Raw genomic sequence first — 20410 nt, 5'->3', positions numbered from 1 at the left:
AAGCAGACAATATCGTGTTACGATAGAGTCGAGACTGAGATGTGACAGTATGGTCCACTATCGTGGATAAACCAAGCAAAACCATATGCATATTCTAATAACGTAGGCAGTGATCACCCATCGCGGATATACCAAGTATGATCACCCCTAACAGTCCCCCATTGCGGATATACCAAGCATGAATGTATCCTTTAGCTCTAGGTAGTGATCACCCATTGTGGATATACCAAACATGATCACTCCTAGAATGCGTATGGTCCCCCATCGCGGATATACCAAGTGAAACCATAAGCATAGTCTAATCGTGCAGGCGATGATCACCCATTGCGGATATACCAATCATGATCACCCCAAAAAACGTATGGTCTTCCATCACGGATATACCAAGCAAGACAATCCATGTACCACTGCTACATGGTGTAGTAAATTCAACACACAACCGACCCATACCTTAACCCCTATGAGTTACAACGTAGTCACCTACACCATCAACTTCTCATGGCCACCAACTAAAATGTCACACAAGCATATAAGTTCTACAGAATACTTCTAATAGGATTCTAGGATCACATTGTCATAACATTTACCATACTTATCATTCACATTATTAAGAAGATAAATAAACACACACACACACACACACACACACACACATATATATATATATATATATATATATATATATATATATATATCACAATATGACATCCCATACACGTAAACCGATGTATATATTATCTGGGATAACTCACTAACCAATATAGGCCCACTAAGCCCTACATAGTCTCTAGAATACTGATTTTAATATTTAAGATCAATTCATAGCATATTGACCAAAAGTCAAGTCTTTGTCAAAGGTGGAGTCCAAACCCTATACAAGTCAATCTGGAACATCCACCCATCGATTTTCAATCCGTAACTTCCCAAGGGTCTCATTTATCTTCTAGAACAATATTCTAAAATTTCAGAACGATCCAACGGTCGGATCTCCACCAAGTGCTATAATTAGGTTGCTATCAATGTTTGGTTTTACAAACTTAGAAATTTATTTTGGGAAGATTTGAACGTTGGATTCCCAATCCGTCAATTCCTATGGTCCTTAAATATTATGTACTATAACGTATTAAGGTTTGGTGACGATCCAACGGTTGGATCGTCGAATCACAAAATGGTCAAGTGGCGTAATATTCATACTAGGTTTAAACTATCAAACTATATCAAACAGTTACCAAATTTGATATCAGAACATCAAATTTAATTTAAAAAGCAGTGTAGACCCACTAGTCATGCGCCGTCGCGGGTGGCAGTTTCTGGCGAACGGAAACCCCAAATTTTGACCAACACTAAAATTCACCAAATTTTGCAAAAATGTGCAACTCAAGGAGAGGAACATTTTTCATACTTAGGCTGAAGCCTAGTTTGGCTGGGAAGTGGCCAGAAAATCCCTCGAAGTGTCGGAAACCCCGAAAAGGGTGAGCTTCAATTCGTCACCAAAACGAACTTCGATGCCTCATCCAATGCTTGGGCCTTGCTCCTGGGGTTGAGATGAGTCTTTTGGTAGTGGTCCTCGATGGTGAAGCTTGCCAGAGTGACGTATCTCAGCTGTGGGTGCCGGAGAAGATGACGATTGTTCGTCGTGAAATTGTGTCCAATCGCCGTCGAGTTTGGGTGGAAATGGAAGCTTAGGCGACGCTGAGTAGATTGTAGGTGGTGGCGAGCCTTGGATCACCGAAAAAATGCAGGAATCGGCGTTGGAAATTATAAAGGAACCGGGTTCTTTGGGTCAAAGGTTTTGAGATCTGGTTCTTCTCCATCTCATTTCCCTTCTTTCCCCCTTCCTTTTTCTCCCTGATTGGGTAGTTTCACACCTCCTTTCTCTTCTCACCTTTCCATCACTGCCACACACGTGGCTTCATCCCAGCCATTCCTGCTCCAACAAATTTGGAGCCTTCCAAATTTAATAATTATATGACCATTTTACCCTTAACTTTGTTCGTTAATAACTCATTCGTTATAACTCCAATTTAAATTGTGTTTGCGCCCACGCGTTTGTATCGACACGTACTATCTATATATGCAAAGAAATATGAAAAATTATAAAAATATCAAGTACGTCCACAAAGAATATTGTTTAACACAATAGGGGCAATTTCGTCTTTTTACTTATGGAATAAAATTTTTATACATCGTAAATATAAACGCGTTGAAACTACAAATATGAATACTACATATGAGATACGTAATTTTAAATAGTGAAATCTGGGAACGGGATTTCACATTGACGGCACAATTGGCGCATATAATGCACATCCAAACGCATATAAACGAAACATTAGGTTCATACCCAATAACCAACAATAATGCCAAAAATAGCATGCAGAAAACTGGAAGCTTAGTCCACTCACTACCAAGATCCATACAATCATGTAAAGGCGTTAATGAATGGTTTCTATGAGATTGTTTGGGTGTGAACATAAGGAATTAAGTCTTCAACTTATGTACCCAAGGGAAATGCAATAACTATCGAACTCTTCGCCGTAAACTCTCCAACATTATCCAATCTTCTAGACTTTATGGCATAATCGGGGTGGTGAGCCCATAACCTAATATTGGTGCTAGAAGCCTAGAAAAGCGGTGTTGTGTGTGGATAAACATGTTACCAATGTTTTGATATGTCAACCAAACCATAAATTATTTAATTGGTCCGCTAGTTGGATCAATCCACAAATATTCCTTTGAATTTGCTGTAGAAAAGATGAAGGATCTGTTCGAATCTTGTTCGTGAATTGATGAGTAAGCAACTTGTCCAATGAACATGTTTCGCATGAAATGCAAAGATGAACAATGTCCATACATCAGGGAAAGGGATGCCCATGAATTTTTTTTTTTTTAAGAATACGGCACATCATAGTTCGTCATGGGTGTCCTAAGTGGTCATGCCACAACATAGTTTCCAATGCAAGCTTGGCGGTTGAGTTGGCCATATGTGTGCCTCGATAGAGCGAATGGTCGTAATATACATAACCACCCGGTAGACATTCGCGGATGGTTGTAACATACATAACCACTTGAGAGACCTAAATTTGAATAGAGAAGAAAGGAAAGAGATAGAGAAGAAAAGGGCTTGAGGATTATGTGATTAATATTCCTTATGCCTAGGACCTTTATTTATAGGAATAAGAGGGAGAGATTAACTTGCTCCCCAAGTAATGCAAAGTCTAGTAGGAATCTAAATTTTCTCTACATAAGATTTAGACAATCACACTATGTTAATATAAATTGTAACAATAACTTAATATTTAGTGTCTTTTTTTTATAATTTCACCCATGCTTTTTTGTAATAGAACTCCACACCTATTGGTCTTGCAGGTTATTATTTGAGCCTCACTATTTAGCAGACATGAGCGGTGTAAAAGGCGAAGGCAACCCCTTTGTTTATAAAAGGGCCCCCTCACCCTCACTAGAGAAGGGAACTCTAGCCTGTTTACTCTCTCAAAGCCAACAAGTCTCCATGTATAATGTTACCTACATTTACTTAGTAAAACTAGAGGCTAGACCAACGTGGACTTAGCCTCAACTCAGGGTGAATCACGATATATCTTCTGTTCTTGTGTGGTTGTATACTTTTAAGGTCAGATCTAAGTTGATCCGATATTAACTCAATTCTACATCAACACAGGTGATTTAAGTTGAGATTAGTTTCACATGTTAGTAGTAGATCACCAAACCCCGAGTTAAACCTTGGACCAAACTTTTCACTCTCAATTGAAAAGTGAAGACTGTTACATTGGCATGCAACACATGCAATAAGTCAATTACATTTTTAATTGGTTCGTAGTCGTCTGTAGAAGTCGTCTGTAGAGACATGGACCACAAGACAACCTATAAGAGTGTTCAAAATTTGACTCTCTCAAGCCCCAAACTTACGAGTCCGGATCCTAGCGGGTTCCTCTTATAATTTCGAGAATTTGTGAATCGTGTCTGTTCATCATATATCATGCGGTTAATTTTTATCATGTATTTTTTATGTTTATTTAATAAAAATATTTAAAATAATTTTTGACCCCAAAATATACGCTGAACGAACACGATTTACATAATCCCAAAATCCTCACAAGGAGTATCTGCGCAAGTACAAAACTTTATTTTCTAAGTAAATGGTCAAACTCAAAAGGTAAAAGCATGAGTCAAACACAAAACCAGAATTACTTTAAAAACCCCACGCCCATTTCGTGGTACTTTCTCAATTCCCTCTCTATAAAATCTCAACCAATTCCTCACAAAACACCATCAATCTCAAGTTTGATAGCAGAGTGGCAAACCCTACCAATTTTGCAGCATTTCTCGATGGCTACGCTTCAATCTTCTTTTTGTTCTTCTTCTCGTTTTTCTTCAGCTACGTTTAGAAACACAAGAGCCGCTCTTCACACACCAAAATTCCAAAAATCATCCTCTCTCTCAGTTCCTAGACAGCTCCTTGTGAATGAATTAAATCTAGCAGCTACTTCAACTGATTTAGAACACAACCCGAAATTCGGAAACAAGAAAAAATCAAATCGTAACGAACCAAATTCGGATTCGAATTTGGTGCAAGAGCTGTACGCAGTAATGGAGATTGTGTCTGACAGAGCAGAAATGCATAAGAACATATGTGCTCAGAGGGACAACTGGAACGCCCTACTTTTGAACTCCGTGAACGGAATGACAGCCACGGCGGCTATCATGGCCGGATTCGCATCAGCGGCAGTATCCGGAGCGTCCATTCTGCCCCTCAAGCTCTCTGCAGGCCTCCTCTACATTTCCGTCACCGGGATTCTGCTGGTGATGAACAAAATCCAGCCTTCCCAGCTGGCGGAAGAACAGAGAAACGCTTCGAGGCTGTTCAAACGGCTTCATCAAGAGATCAAGACGACGCTGTTTCTGAAAACTCCGACTTCAAACGATGTGAAACTTGCAATGGAGAAGGTGCTGGCATTGGACAAGGCCTACCCGCTTCCTCTTTTGGGAACCATGATCGAGAAGTTCCCTTCCCACGTGGAGCCCGCTGAGTGGTGGCCGGAGGAGCATGAGACTGAGCATGAGAAGGCGGGCGAGGAGGAGGCAGAGAGGAACGGGTGGGATGAGAAGTTGGAGAAGGAAATGAAGAGCTTGTTGGGTGTGGTGAGAGGAAAAGATGGTGCGGAATACGTGAGGCTCAGCAATGTGGTGCTGAAGGTGAACAAGATTCTCGCAATGTGTGGACCAATGCTGACCGGGTTTGCGGCGGCTGGGGCGGGGGTTGTAGGGTGTGGTGGGTTTGTTGGGTGGTGGGGTGCGGTGCTAGCTGTGGTTTGTGGGGGCTTGGGTTTGGTGGTGAATAGTTTGGAGCACGGCGGGCAGGTGGGGATGGTGTTTGAGATGTATAGGAGTTCTGCTGGGTTTTTTAAGCTGATGGAGGAGACGATTGAGTCGGCGTTGAAGGAAGGGGAGGTTGGGGGGGAGAGGGAGAATGGCGAGGTGTTCGAAGTGAAAGTGGCGCTTCAGCTCGGAAGGAGCATTTCGGAGCTCAGAGATCTGGCGAGTTCTGAGTCTTTGGCTTCCAGGTTGAAGCAGGTCAAAGAGGAGTTTGCAAGCAAGCTTTTTTGATTAATTTTGGTTTTGTATATTTAGCTAGAACACAATTGGAAATTGGACAAATTACAGTCTTTCTCCTTTTTGATAAAATACAAGTCTTTATTCAATGAAGAATTATACTTCCAAGATCAATTTATTTAGTACATTAGGAATAGTTCAATTTATTAAAACAAGTCAAATCCCATATTTTAGAATAATTTTATTATAAATAATAATTATCTCTTTAATGTTAAAATTTATTATAAAAAATAAATTTCTTCCTAATTATCTTTTTAATTATTTCTTCTTATTCTTAATTTTTTTTAAAGAAAACTAATGAAAAGTCCAAAAAATCTTTAGTTTTAATGAAAAATGACAAATAAAGGTGTAGTGGAAAGTATCAGGGAAAGGGAAAAAAATGTGGTTTTTCGTTAAAAGTGAACAATACTGGGAGTGTTTCGTTAAAATTCCCATTTTTTTTTGTTGTTATTTCTTGTTCTTACTATTGCTTTAAACTCTATTTATAGATTTTATTTTTGATTTTTATAATCAACTTATATCATAGATAATTGTATTTATCTTCCTATATGATAGTTCTGTTTTATAATCAACCTGTCTCGAAAAAAAAAAAAAAAAAAAAAAAAAAAAAAAAAAAAAAAAAAAAAAAAAAAGGCAAAATGGTCCTTGTGTTTTACTCTATCGGCCAATTTAGTTCCTGTGTTTTTAATTTGGCCAAATTGGTCCTTGTGCTTACATCTATTAGCCAATTTAAAACAATCCGTTAAATAATGTGTCTTGCTTATACAGGTAGATTATAAAATTAAAGAAACACCTATAAATGGGATGTTTTTGTACCTTTTAGTTAAGCTTTATATCTTACTTAAAAGGTATAAATAATGCATATATATGTTACTTAAGTTACAGTCATATGTTATGCATGAAATTAAAAGATTTTTGTTTATCTCTAATATTTAAAAGATATATATGTAATGAGTATAAAAGAAATAAAAGTGGAGAAAAGACAGCAGTGGACATAACCTAATAACCATGTTGATTTTTTGGATTGATCTAAAGCCCCCATTTGCAAATGCTAAATCAAAATTTTGCAACTGGTTACGTTATATGCATTTATTTAATATATTCATCATTTAACGTTCAGATACGAGATATGATATTCTTCCTTTTTAATTGCATATTTAACCTTTAGATGGCGAAGGAAGGAGCTAAATTACTCGGCCACAAATAAACTTAGGTTCAAATTCAAATATTGAAAAGTCTCACCTGCCGAGTAATACATAACATCATACTGTAAAATACAGCACTGCAACATTTAAATACTATTAGTTCTGCAAAAATCCTCAAAATTTAAGGGTGCCCTGTTTAAATAACTCGAAATTTCGTTGGGGAAATCGCTGCCATAACATGAAGGTACATGCTCGGGATCAAAGAGTTAAAAAGTTTCCGCTTAGCAGACTGACGGACTGCACATCTCTTAAAACGTTTTTCTTTTTGCGATAAAAAAGGAGTCGGTCACCTACATCTTTCGGCAACGCTGGGTACAGATTCTGACTTCTGTGCGTTCGTTTAACAAGTGTTCCTTCACTGACTGAATAGGCACCTGCAAGGATTATAATCAGAGTATTAACAATGATAATCAGCACCTAGATGCTAACAAGTCATACAAAATGTTCAAAAGCTATACCTCCTTCCGATGGAAAATGCCGGCCGCTAGGGCAGCCGATGTATTTGTTTTCCTGAACACCTCGGAGAAGTGTTCAGCAGAACCAGCACCGCTACTAGCAATCACAGGAATGTTCAGTGTCTGAGATCAGCTTTATTATATCTATATCAAATCCCTTCTTTTGACCTGAAAGCATCGAAGACTCGACATAAGCATGAAAATCCAACAAAAACAACAAACTAGTTTGAGAATGAAGTAAAAGAAAATTGTAAATGACAGCAATGCCTTCCAGAACAAAACATATAGTTTCTAACATTTGGGAAGTTTGAGAAACTAAAACTAAGTTTTGAGGAATTAACTTGTAACAGAAAAAGTTTTGAGGAAAGCAATAGTAATCTTTACCATCACAATCAATGCAGTTTAGCAGTATTTCTCCAGCTCCAAGCTCCTCAACTGGTTTTGCAAGCTCATACGCTCCAATTGGTCAGCCTTCTCGGCCACCGCTAACCTGTAGAACAAACAACAGATATTTTCAAGATATAATCAGGAAAATCTTGTTATAAGGATCTCTAATTGTTGCATCTGACAACCAAGTTCATCCTCTTGTCCTGCCAATTATATATTTAACATACAACTGAAGCACAGAAATGTCTCACGGTGTATCATAATACAAGTTAAATTGGAATAATGAACAATTCAATGGAGCACAAACAGATAAAACCACGTGTGTGGGATAAAAATAAATGACATAAGTTACTCTAAGTTCCTTTCTCCCTTGTGAAGAACTTAAAATTCTACCCGCGACTATCTTAAATCAACAATATATACTCCTAATCAAGTCTTTAGAGCTGATAATTAATGCCAGACTACGCATATTTTGAAGGAAATTCCCAGACATGGAGGTTCAGGGGATTCTCGTTGCTATTTTATTTTATGGGGATTAATTAAATGAAGCAATTCCATGTAATATGCATGCTTCAGAAATGTATCATGTTTTAACTTTGAATGGTACTACATAGGTAAAGAAAGCAAAGGAAAAGAATACTTACTGTGCACTGGTACCATACAAATTCTTCTCCATTTGGACCTGAAATTAACATTAAGAGAATTTATTTCTTTACAACTTTCCTAGATATTTTAACACATGGTTTTACTCTATAAAACATGAAGATCAACGGTATATCCAAGTAGGAGAAACGAGGAAAGAAAGATTTGAAGTTACGGCCCCTTACCTGGGTTTGCTAGCCTTAGAACTCTACATCTTTTGGATTTTTAACATACACTCTGCAAGGATCAATGCTCACGACCACAGCCTGCATCATATAAAAACATTGATCCATGCTTTCTGCAAGACTAAGACATAATGGCAGACATAATTACAACCGTCTAGGTGACCAGACATAATTACAACCATCTAGGTGACCATGACTAATTAGTCAGTCAAGACTCCATACAGAAAGTCTTCACCGTCAATAAATTCAGAACACGTAAAAGCAGAAAGAACAAAATGAGATGAGCTTCTTTATCAACTCTTGTTTCCTAAGTTATGGTCCTACAAGAACCATAATGAATTCTCGGAGGGTTAAAAAAATGCTTCAAAAACGGACGCTGGGACAATTCCAGCTAAGGAAAATGATAAATTTGGGGGAGTGACTAGCACTTTGCATTGCTGTTATTAATTGGAATATAACAAAATGTGTACTGAGACTTCTTATCCTATGTCAAATTGTGCAGATTAACTCAAAAGAATGTTAAGCATGGATGCATATACTGGACAACATATTACCTGATTTCCATAAACTCTAGATATCTACTCCAAGCTACTTTTTCCACTTTTTACCTGAAAAGTCAGTTGAACAACCATTAGAGCGGCTTACATAGATGTGGATTGCACAGACCTGAATTTGAAACAGCGAAAGTTATTGCATACTCCAGTTCTCAAATACTCTTCTGCAGCATAAACTGCATCGCTTCCAATAGAAATCTTATCAGCCCCACATCTGAAATATTCCGAAGCAACTTCTAAACTAGAATAGTGCCTGAAAAATAAAAAAGTGAACCTATAATCCATGTCCATAGACTCCATACTGATACATTCAATTGGCATATATAATTTGAGTTGAAGCTATTGGATTGAGTTTCTCTAGAGAAAAACATATGCAGGAAAGAAAGATGAAATGTGCAAGAAAAGACAATTATTGGTCCATCAAAATTTTACACCTAAGATTATACCTGCCATTTGCATCTGTAAAATCTCTGATGCCACCTCCGACAGTTAATGGTACAAAAACATTTTCTGATGTATATCTCAATACCAACAAAGCATGAAAGAAAATAAGAATTAGGAAATTAATTAACATGTAACAATCCAGCTTTAAAATCAGAGAACTCTCAATTGTGTCACAACCGAAAGATTCAAGTCAAACATTAACGGATTTTCTATCGCAAACCTGTAACATGGGCAAGTCGCCCAGAGGGAAGTCTCGAAACCAGTAATACTTAGAAAGCTGACCTGAAAATTTCAAAACCAAGACTTCAGCAGATTACTATGGCTCTTTGATAATATATAAGCAGTGAATTTTGTTCAAACTTAAGGAGGCATACCTCATCAGCCCCATCTTTGTAATATTGTCGACCAAGCTCCACAGGCTTACCAAGTTCTCTCACCTATTAAAGTTTCTGATTAGCAGACATGAAAGCAATATAACGAAAATAATTTGAACCATATCAAGAATGTGAAAAGATATCAAGTAAGATCTTGAACAGTCATGATAGAACAAGAACCCCAATGAATAGAAAAAGTAACCCTTTTCCTTTTAACTAATAACAATATTCCGTCAAACCAAAGATACGCTTTCTTCGGGTGCTGCTTCTGATCCTTTTTAAAGCAGGTCACATACTCAAATAGGGAAAAAAAGGTATCAACTATCAAACCAGAAGTGCTTGAAACAAGCAAAGAATCTACAGTAAGATCCATAAGTGGGGCTTATTGAACTAGATCTTATAAATTTTGACTGAGATAAATTATTATTCACTCATGGGATTTATAAAATCTTTTGTAAACATGACAATTTGTATCCAGAAACAAGGTACAAAAATCACCAAAAATGTATAAGGAAAGTGTCAAGAATTGTTGCAATACCTCATTCTCTTTTGTGTGCTCTCTTACATCATATTGGTCACCTTTGGTTACAACAAGATCTCCCCTGTCATTCGTCCTCCCATCAAGACAAGCAATCACCTAAGCAACACAATTTAGGGACAACCTTCACAGTCAGCATATGACAGACAACGAGCTAAGTGATAATCCAAGTCCGACATATGATATTGTAAGTTGGACTACAATATTAAAATTGAATCCCCTTCCCCACACACATCACCCCCCAAAACCCACCCCCCCCCCCCCCCCCCCCCCCCCCCCCCCAACACCAAAAAGAGAAACCATAAAATAAGTCAATAAGAATTACCCTCTTAGCAAGTTTCAAAGCCTTCCTTTCAGTGAGCTTCAGTCTTCACAAGTACATCTCAGATTGTTAGATGGTTAAACGTAGTCAACTTATGGGAAGCATATTTCTCATAAGTACAAAGGTTACCTTTGGATACAAAAATCTTCTCAATATCAAAAGACCAGCATCTAAACATTCAAATTCAGCTAATATTGATGTCAATAATAGGCCTTCACATCATGAAAATACATCTAAAGCACATTTCATGTATGGATAAAGTGAATTGGAACAAAAGTCTATAAAATAGATCTCAGAATGCCAAAATTACACAGCAAAGGTCAGAATGATCCACCGCCTAACCCTTAAACAGGAACTTGATCTCTTCATTCTAGGAAAGAAAATGATAAGTTTTTCAAGTCTACAGAAAATTTCAAGAGTTTAATTTTCATTTCTTTCATTACTTTTGAGAGTTGAGTAAATTTTGCATTTAATTTTGTCTTTCTGAATTTTGGCTAAAATTAAATGTTGTTTGGGGCTTCTAACTAAAAGCCTCTTTGACTGTCAGTTTTCTGCTTCAGTTCCTCGCTATAGGGGTTACGAAAGTCATGTGAGATAAAATCTGCTACCTTTTTACTAAAAGAAACAAGATATGAAACATTCCTACAATTCCTGTACACTTTGGACTACCATTAAAATCTACTAACAGACAGGAGAGAGGAATGATATCTTGCCTCCACTCTTTTCCGGGTGGAATTGAACTGCATGCACATTTCCCCTTCTAATAGACGCAATAAAATTGTCTCCACAGTTGCAAGTAGACGAAACCCAGTCTTTGTTTTCATCTGACCGAAAATTGGTACACAGTTATGTCACACCCAGTAAATGTACAAATCAATGTACTCTTAGTAGAAGTATGTATCAGATACATGAAACACAAACTACTTTCTGTAAAATAGGAGAATAAGACATACTTGCATGGCTCTGTAAGAATGAACGAAATAGACATGATGGCTTCCAACATCATCCAAAATTAATGAGTCTTTTTCAATCTTCAAAGCATTCCATCCAATGTGTGGAACTCTAAAACCATTTGATGAATCAAAACACCCAACCACTCCGCGTATCAAGCCAAGACCCTTCACTGAGGCATGTATAACATCAGTTCAACTATAAGTTAAATATATAAAAATACAAGGGCTATAATATTGTTAGATCTATTTAAATTCACATTAATTTGTTTCTATCACTATCTCCTTAAACCAAGCTCTCTCCCTCACTCGTCGCTAATTATGATAGCACATAACAACTAGAGGCTTTCATTATCACGATAACTCATGACTGGATTCTGCATCCTCAATATTTGCTATGTATGCCAGTATGAAATGCAAAATGTTATCATATCGGAAGAGTGATTTCTATTCTAGGGATTTTAGGTACCATTATATAACTAAATCCATTAACTGGACTTTACAATACATGGAACGAAAAGAATCATTCATGTCAAATGAATCATTTTATACAGCAATTGCAAATCCATCTCTAATACATTGTATCAAATTATTCCAAATCCTTTTCAATACATGATATTTGTGTTCTTATAGTTAGCCTTATTTAGAAATCCAATGCCTTTTAAATTACTCCATCCAACTAACCATAAGTGAATACTCGACGATGAGATCCATCTAGATGATTAATTATAAAAATTGAAAAACAAAGTGGGTGAAAAATGAGCCATGAAGCACTGACCTGGTCCATTCTCTTCACTGGACTCAAAAAGGAGTTGAAGTCCAAGACAAATGCCTAGAAATGGTCGATCCTTCTCAATATATGAACAGATTGCTTCCGCCATCCTAAAAAAAAAAATTTAAAGGTCTGAAATTTCTCCACCATTTAAAAAGCAACTATTATATGGTTAGTTACAAGTGAGAGATAAACTAACTACCAATCATTGTCACGATGCTTCTTTGATCATGAGTAACTTAATCACATTTCCCGTTCTCCAAACATGCACTTTATCCCTTCTTTGTCACTAATCCATTTAAACGGACTCAACGAACAATTGATCCTAGTAGAATCCGATATAAAAGAAAAGAAACACATACCCATTCTTATTCAGCACATCCATGGCAGCAGCAAAAGCACCCACACCGGGAAAAACTAGGCGTTCGGCATTCAGAATGTCTTCCAGAGTTTGGACCTACATTTCGAACTTCTGTTAAAACATAACTCAATTATTTACTATCCTTTACACGAAACTGATTTCCGATATCTTTCTTTTCTGTTCTAAATTTCTAATAAAATCTGTAACACACAAAATGAATACAATTTACCCAGCATCACAAAAGATATTATTTACAAGTATATTACATTGAAGGCAAATGTAAGCAAATTGTCAGAATTCAGGTAAAGAGAAACCAAGAAAAGATAGACATTTGACCAAAAAGAAGAGAAGAATTACATCTTTGACGTCGAAGCCAAGGTGGCGAATGGCATTCCTCACGCTGCGAACGTTGCCGGCGCCGTAGTCGAGCAGAGTCACCACTGTTTCATTATTCAAACAGACTCAATTATTATTGAAATTAATTAGGATTTATTAAAACACATATTAGAGAGACGGGAGGGAGAAGGAGAGGGAGCACCGGAATCTGCGGCGGCGGAGGCACGGCCGGAGAAGCTTCTGGGACGTCTGAAATTGAGGAGAGTTTTGGGAAGGAATACAGGGGAGGATGAGCGAAACGGTAGCGTCTTGGTGGAAGAGGCGAATGGCGGCGCCTCCATTGCAGATAGTGTTCCCCGCCTGAGTCTGAGTACAAAGTACAAACTGCAGAGTCGAAAGTGAGTTGGGACCTACAGCTAATGCTATTGCTAATTAGAAAAACTAATAAAAAATAGTTGAAAATTTTAAGTTTTAATGATAAAGATAAAATAAAGAGTAAAGTAAATAATATAAGATTGACTTGCATAAAAATATGATTTTTCATTAAAATGAACAGTATCGCGGATTTTTCATTAAAACTCCCTGCTAATTTGGTAAGAGGAGGAGATGACAGAGTATGTGTCTTAAAAAACACTGCAGCGCACCGTTTTCGTTGAATTCATTATTTGTTTTAGGTTTTTTTTGCCTAAACGGTCATGATATTAATAGTGGTCTATGGATTTGTCAACCATTAAATATTTCAATATTATCATTAAATTGTCATGTAAATGATTACATGACTACTTTTTAGACGGTATTTTTAATAAACCAACCCCTCCACTTAACAAAGGTACTAACTGATTTTTCACGAAATGATCAAAAATGTTTTACGGTGGACAAACTTAGAGGCCACTTCTATTGATTTTCATTGTCAAAGGACTGAAGTAAGCAGTTATGCCAATTCCAAAGGCTTTTTTGACTAAAAAGCCATACACACTTTAATATTAGTAGGCCATACTCCATAATGCAACAATATTTGATGGTTTCTTCTCTTTAGTATAGCAAAATTAATACTTTAAGCTATATACTAAGGAAAGACGGAAATGAAAAAACGGATACACAGTAATTAAAAAAAAAAAAAAACTTTATTCATCAAGACAATCCCTCACTTATAAAAATATTTGATGTTATTACAAAATTATTTGTTAATCACTTTTAACCTGAAGCCCTCTTTATTCTCAATGACTTAAAAAGAACCATTTGAAAAAAGATCTCATTTCCTGAAACAAGATGTCCGATCCCTAAGAGACACATATACCAAGTGTGTCCTTGGGGACATGATGAAATTATTCTATCCCTGCCTTATGTAATCATGGAAAGTACAATTCTTTGATTTTGAAGTTTGCAGAAGCAAGCTGTTGAATCTCCTGGGAACTCAGAAGAAACATATCACACAGGACACCTACAAAACAAACCCTATACATTTATTACACCATTGGTTTTTAAACCTTATATTTTCAACATTCTTCACCTTCATGTAATTAGCAAAATCATTGAAAGAACAAATCAACTTTGTTGCTAATTACCAGAAGCAATATGAATCAAGTTTTGTTTACACTCGTGCTGGCTGAAATGGTATTGATTCTGAGCCTTTTGTTCCAAACCCCTCTGAGGAAGTTGGTGATCGTGGGGTTAGATCGATCGAAGCAAGGGCGAGGGCCATTGGTGGCGAAGAGCGTGGGAGGAACCATTCTCGTCTTCTTTAGCTCCACCATATATAGTGTATTCAGTGTTCAGAAACGTTTAACAGAGACAGGCTTTGTCAATCCAACAGATGAGGTTCTTATGGCACATCGTCTCCTAGAAGCATCTCTCATTGGTAAGCTATGTCCATAGTAACCCTTTTCGTTAAAATTTACTTGGGGAAAAACTATGTCAGTAACCTTGTTAGGGTAAAGTTGTAGGAGTTTTCAATTTTGATGATTGCATGTATCTAATTTTTGGGCGATGAATGAAAATCCTTTTGTGTTGGCAATTTTGTAACCAATCTCATGTCATGTTAAGTCTTGTAAAACATAACTCTCCGAAGCAGAAAAAGCTTTGTCGGAAGTGAAGAAAGTTGAGGCTCCATGCACCCTAAATCCAATCGGTGGAGTCACCCAACTCTTATAAACCTTCTGTCCCAGTTAAAAAATACATAGCGTGCCTTAATTATAAGTTCGGTTAGGGTTTTGCAGCAAGGTGCCGAATACAACTCGATCGATGCCAAACACCGGTTTATAGTTACAGGCTAACTTTTGTTCATAATTTATATGCTTTTATTTAGCTATAGTTGTAATTATGCCATTTTTCTCTATTTATACTTGAAATATTTGTCATTGCACAGGGGTTTCCTTATTCCTGGCAATGGTTATAGATAGACTACACTACTATATCAAAGAGCTCCATCTGCTCCGAAAACGCGTCGAAGAAGTGAAGAATCTGAAAAAGGACCAAGAGCACAGGGAAACTACTGCTCCTGCACAAGTGAAGAAAGCCACACAGATGATAGATAAGGCAGCCGAAAGCTGACTTATGAAGAAGAATAACCAAATGAGCTAGCAGAAGCTCCCAATAATGAATTCACTAATTAGTTTACATTAATAGTAGAATTGGTAAATACCAAAGTTTCTCATTAATCCCCAAACAGTAATTCAAATCAACATAGATTGATCATCAGTGACATATTAATGCATACATAGCTTGCTAAATTTTAGATTGCTTCATAGAATAGATGAACTACTAGGGTCTCATGTAAATATAATACATGCAAAGTGCAATTTCTTTTATTGATAACACACAATGTGATAAACTGGGAGCATGCGTAAGTGGGGCTTGAAATTTAATAATTGGGAGTTGGTCGATTTTTATATACAAATGGTACTCAACTATAAAGGTTTAAATTGCTTAGAGAGATATTCGAACTCGATTGTACCCATATCTGTAGAGTTGGTCGGCCTTGAGTCTACATAAAAACCAGACCCTAATTGCTAAAGTCCAAAGCACAAACACTTAATTTTTTTACAAGTTCAATAAAGAAAAATTAGGCGAGATTAGCTTTTCGGCAATAGTCGCGTGCAAGGCACCTACTTTCTCTATAGAGATGAGAACCATTACACCAAAAAAACCCCTCCCATCCCTCCTTCACCATTTTATTAAGAAATATAAAGGAAAGTAAATGAAAAAAAAAAAAAAAAAAACAACAACCACGAGAACTAAATCAAAACCCGCAGTGACCAAATGCTCAACGAAACTGATAACAAAAATTTAAGTTATGAGAAGTCAAGTAAGTTTCAATGTGACTTTTATTTTCCTATTCAAACCCTAACATAAAAATAATTAAGTTAGGGAGTAAAATTGGCTCATGAGCTCTAATAGGCTAGTTTAACTCTGGTAGGTGTGAAGAATGAAGATGCAAAACCTTTGAACAGGCTAATTTGGTGTCTACAATTTGATGAGATATGATAACTCCATCTTCCAGAAAGCGAAACCTACCATCAAGCTATTCAATATAATTAAATCCTAATTATCAAATGAGCCACATATATATGTTTTCCATTTGCAGATAAGAACGAGAGAATACCAATATTAGGCGAAATATCTTATATTTCGATAGGGTGTTCGAATAGATGGTGCTGATCTGAAAAATCTCTGCCAATTCACCAAACATATGGTAAGCTAGCATTGCCTTCTTTTTTTTATTTTTTTATTTTTTATTTTTTATTTTTTTTTCCAAACGAGCTAGCATTGCCTTGTCCCCCTTGATTTTGGTGGCAGGTGTAGGGGTGACACTAGAACCCGGTTCTATTGTCTTTCTCCTTATCCCCTTCCCTACTTTGTTATGTTGCTTTGTTGTTTGTTGGCTTCGGTGTAGCCTTTCCTTGCACCTTTCTGGCATCTTTGCCTTAGTTTTATATCTCTAGTTTTCAAAAAAAAAAAAAAAAAAAAAAAGACAAACGAGCTAGCATTGCCTTGGAGTATTTATATTTGACACTTCACAATTACGCAAGGATGATCGCATAAATTTTGTTTGTTTGTCAAAAACCTTTAGGTCTTGCGAGTCCTGAGTTGACCTTTCAATATGACAAAGAGAAAATGAAGGGAAAAAGTGAAGGGCAAACGTGTTTGACTCTTCCAGAAGTCGATTTTCGTCATGGATTGGATTAATCGATTAATAAGTTGACGTCTTAAAATTAGTTGACTTTGTTTAAAGTCTCTTTTCCTTTATACTCTACGCCTAGTTGCATGCATTTTTTCTTTTATTAAAACAAACACCTTTTTAATTCTTCCATCCCCTTGCGGTGCCATAGAACACATTCGCTTTACTTCGTCCACTAGATGTCAATTGCCAAAGGAGGTTAGGTAATGCCAATTTAATAAGACTATTGAATGGTATGTTAAGTTGACGAGAAGAATTGTTGTATGGCCGTGAAGGAATACGACACGACACGGAAGTACGAAGGGATACCGACGTGTCTATGCATAGTAGGTTATAAGTTAGATTTTCTTGGTGAATTACATTATATGACAGTTGATGCATCAATTAGAAAATGATTTTGTTAAGTAATACAAGAATTATTCGTACAAACTATACATGTGTCGGTGGTTAAGAGCAAAATGAAATTATGAGTTGAGAAAAAGTTGGTAGTTGATATATATAACATATATTATAGAGAGAGAGTTTGTGGATGTGTACTATTTATTTGCGAATTGAGCACCTCCCCTCCCCACCCATGATATTAGAATGGGGAAAGAATTAAACTTTGATTTTGAATATTATTCACCTACATAGCCATGATAGAGAATAGGTAGTGGGAACAAACTTGTTGACTCCTCTCAATTGTCTAACAAAAGTCTCTCTTCTTCGTTCACGCGGGAAGCTTCATCAACCTATCAATAAATTAAATTGACTTCTATGTCAAGCCAAAATATATATGAAGACTTGAATATTCTCCGCTAGTATGCGAGAGCGAGGTTTATAATATTAGTGTACTCGTGCCGTGAAAGTCCTCCTTTTAACTGCCCGCCCGAAGCTGGCCACTGTTGTAGTTGCAAAAGGGAAGAAATCGAACATCACAGCAGAGAGCAATTCACTGGCTATGGCTAGCTCTTCACAGACTGTAAATGTATTTAACCCTTCACATGCATGTCAGTGAAAAGCCTAATGCCCACATGATAATTGTTGTCATGAGGAGAATATTCAAAGAAAATATATGCAAACAAAAAGGCTGGCCTAGCTTGCAAAACTTAGGTGTATAATAAAATAATGCAATCTTCCTAAGATTAATGATTGGGATGTATTAAAAAATTAAAAAGAAATTAAAAAACTAAAAATACAAGCTGGCCTTGTTTCTCCTTCTGGATAACACAAGAGACAGCTCCTCTTGGTTTGTGTATAGAGACGGCATAAGAGGCCAAAAGGGTTGAATATATACATGCATATCCAGGTTATGTGTATGCTTAATTAACCTTAGAATTATATAAATAATTAGAGTGACAACTATTCAAAAATCACAGTTTGGTACCCTAACTAAGGTCCTTAATAACATCAAATCCTCCTAAAATGAAAAATTGCATCGATGCTTATGTATAAAATCACTGACATATTAGACTGCAATGATGGTTAAGCTGCGAACAATATCGATGTTGATTAGTACTGAGCTGTTGAACTAACTATGAAACTTTGACAATTCGAGTTTGAGACCTCTTCTAGTATTGGGAGCAGCAGTATCATTAAACGAGTAGCTAGTCGGTGATTTGTTAATGTTGTAGGCTTGGAGCCCTTGGAACTACTAAAACTAAAACAAAATAGAAAAGAAACTCCACTAATGCCTAGTTTGGCAGGCAAAATTAAGACACGAATGATAACAATGGGAGTGAATAAAATCAAAATTATGATTATCTGATTCAATTTCAAGATTGTTTGATACAAAAGAATCTTCTATCACACTATTACTAATCATAAATTCAAAATCTAAATCCTCATCAGAGTTTAAACTCTCAATCTCTTCAAGAACAATTGAAGCCACAGTTGAAGAAGTTGCAGCAAAAACTTCATCGTCTGAGACGACATTGTTGTTTGCAACAACCAAGTTTTTGATTTCTTCGTCGCCATTGCTTCTAACAGTTGACCAACTTTCATCAAATTCCCAATTGGGTGCATTTGAAAATGTCGAAAATCCAGTCAGTTTCTTGATCCTTTCTGTTGGAGAATTCAAACAAACACCTTCAACCTCAACAGATTGCAATCCCGTTGGACTTTCAGATCCTTCAAATGAATCCCAAAGGCCTTGATCCAACACACTAATTGGAGACCCCATTACTTGCTCGGTATTGAACTTAGACCCCAAATGCTCTTCCAGAAATGGATGCTCAAGAAGCTGCTTAGCTGTCCACCTCTCTCTTGGATCTTTCATCAAACACTTGCTCAAGAAATCCTTACCCTTGCTCGAAAGTCGGCTTGGAATCTCCGGTAAGTCACCGGAGAATCCAATCCGGTAGAGAGCTGAAACCGGATCATTTATCTCCGGCCAAGGCCCGCCACCAGTTGCCATTTCTATAATTGTGCACCCTAGAGCCCATATGTCAGCCTCAAACCCCTGCTCTTCACCGCGAGCAACCTCCGGCGCCATAAACACCGGCGTACCCGAAATAGTAGCACGTGCCTCGACGGAGTCTTCGTCCTCTGCAACTCCTTGTACCAATTTAGCACAACCCAAATCGGCAATTTTGGCGCTCTCTTCGGTCACCAAAATGTTTTGGCTCTTGATGTCACAATGTACCAACTTATTCTCATGCAAATACTCCAATCCTTGCACAATTTGATGTGTGTACAGTTGGATCATGGCCTCCTCTAGCGACCCTCCCAGCCTCCGAATTGCGTCGAAAAGCGTGCCGCCGGTTACGTACTCCATGCAGAGATTGTACATATGCTTGTTGTTTTCAATGCTAACATTGCAGCCCAAGTACTTAACTATATGGGGGCAACTTAGCTTGGACAAAAAATATTGCTCCTTCTGCAAAAAGGACGAGCTGGAGAGCTCGGTAGACTTCACCACGAATTGTTCGCCAGAGATGGTGCTGGTGGCGAGGGAGACTGTGGCAGTGGAGCCGCGGCCGACTGTCGGTCCTCGGATCCAGTGCTCCATGGCAGAAGAGAAAATGTGAGAGTTTTGAGTTTTATGTTTGGTGGCCAGTTTTGAAATGTTTGCCTAAATGGCTAAATGCTCATTATTT

At 37.2% G+C, this 20410-nt stretch overlaps 2 protein-coding genes and 2 pseudogenes across 3 annotated transcripts; 2 read left to right on the top strand and 2 right to left on the bottom strand.

Moving 5' to 3' along the window:
* Window positions 1–4295: 4295 nt before the first annotated feature.
* On the top strand, window positions 4296–5745 carry LOC137742897 (putative F-box protein At4g22030). The gene has a single exon (XM_068482839.2). The coding sequence runs from the start codon at window positions 4348–4350 to the stop codon at window positions 5623–5625; it is 1278 nt and encodes a 425-aa protein (XP_068338940.2). The 5' UTR covers window positions 4296–4347; the 3' UTR covers window positions 5626–5745.
* A 1241-nt stretch (window positions 5746–6986) lies between these two features.
* LOC137742898 (imidazole glycerol phosphate synthase hisHF, chloroplastic-like) lies at window positions 6987–13550 on the bottom strand (annotated as a pseudogene). Its single transcript, XR_015952999.1, has 19 exons — window positions 13359–13550; window positions 13178–13260; window positions 12822–12916; window positions 12466–12569; window positions 11687–11860; window positions 11451–11561; window positions 10867–10907; window positions 10741–10797; window positions 10416–10514; window positions 9878–9940; window positions 9725–9785; window positions 9506–9589; window positions 9204–9312; window positions 9060–9113; window positions 8506–8586; window positions 8323–8360; window positions 7676–7781; window positions 7295–7459; window positions 6987–7210 (listed from the first exon to the last, which is right to left on the bottom strand). The product of XR_015952999.1 is annotated as an imidazole glycerol phosphate synthase hisHF, chloroplastic-like (transcript).
* A 1048-nt stretch (window positions 13551–14598) lies between these two features.
* LOC137742900 (B-cell receptor-associated protein 31-like protein) lies at window positions 14599–15885 on the top strand. Its single transcript, XM_068482840.2, has 2 exons — window positions 14599–15014; window positions 15522–15885. The coding sequence occupies exons 1-2, from the start codon at window positions 14732–14734 to the stop codon at window positions 15704–15706; spliced, it is 468 nt and encodes a 155-aa protein (XP_068338941.2). The 5' UTR covers window positions 14599–14731; the 3' UTR covers window positions 15707–15885.
* A 3114-nt stretch (window positions 15886–18999) lies between these two features.
* Window positions 19000–20410, bottom strand: LOC137742403 (mitogen-activated protein kinase kinase kinase 18 pseudogene; annotated as a pseudogene).

Source organism: Pyrus communis, chromosome 11 (genome assembly GCF_041283825.1).
Source record: "Pyrus communis isolate YQ-2024b chromosome 11, ASM4128382v1, whole genome shotgun sequence".
Taxonomy (NCBI): domain Eukaryota; kingdom Viridiplantae; phylum Streptophyta; class Magnoliopsida; order Rosales; family Rosaceae; genus Pyrus; species Pyrus communis.
This window is presented reverse-complemented; position numbering and strand designations above follow the sequence as displayed.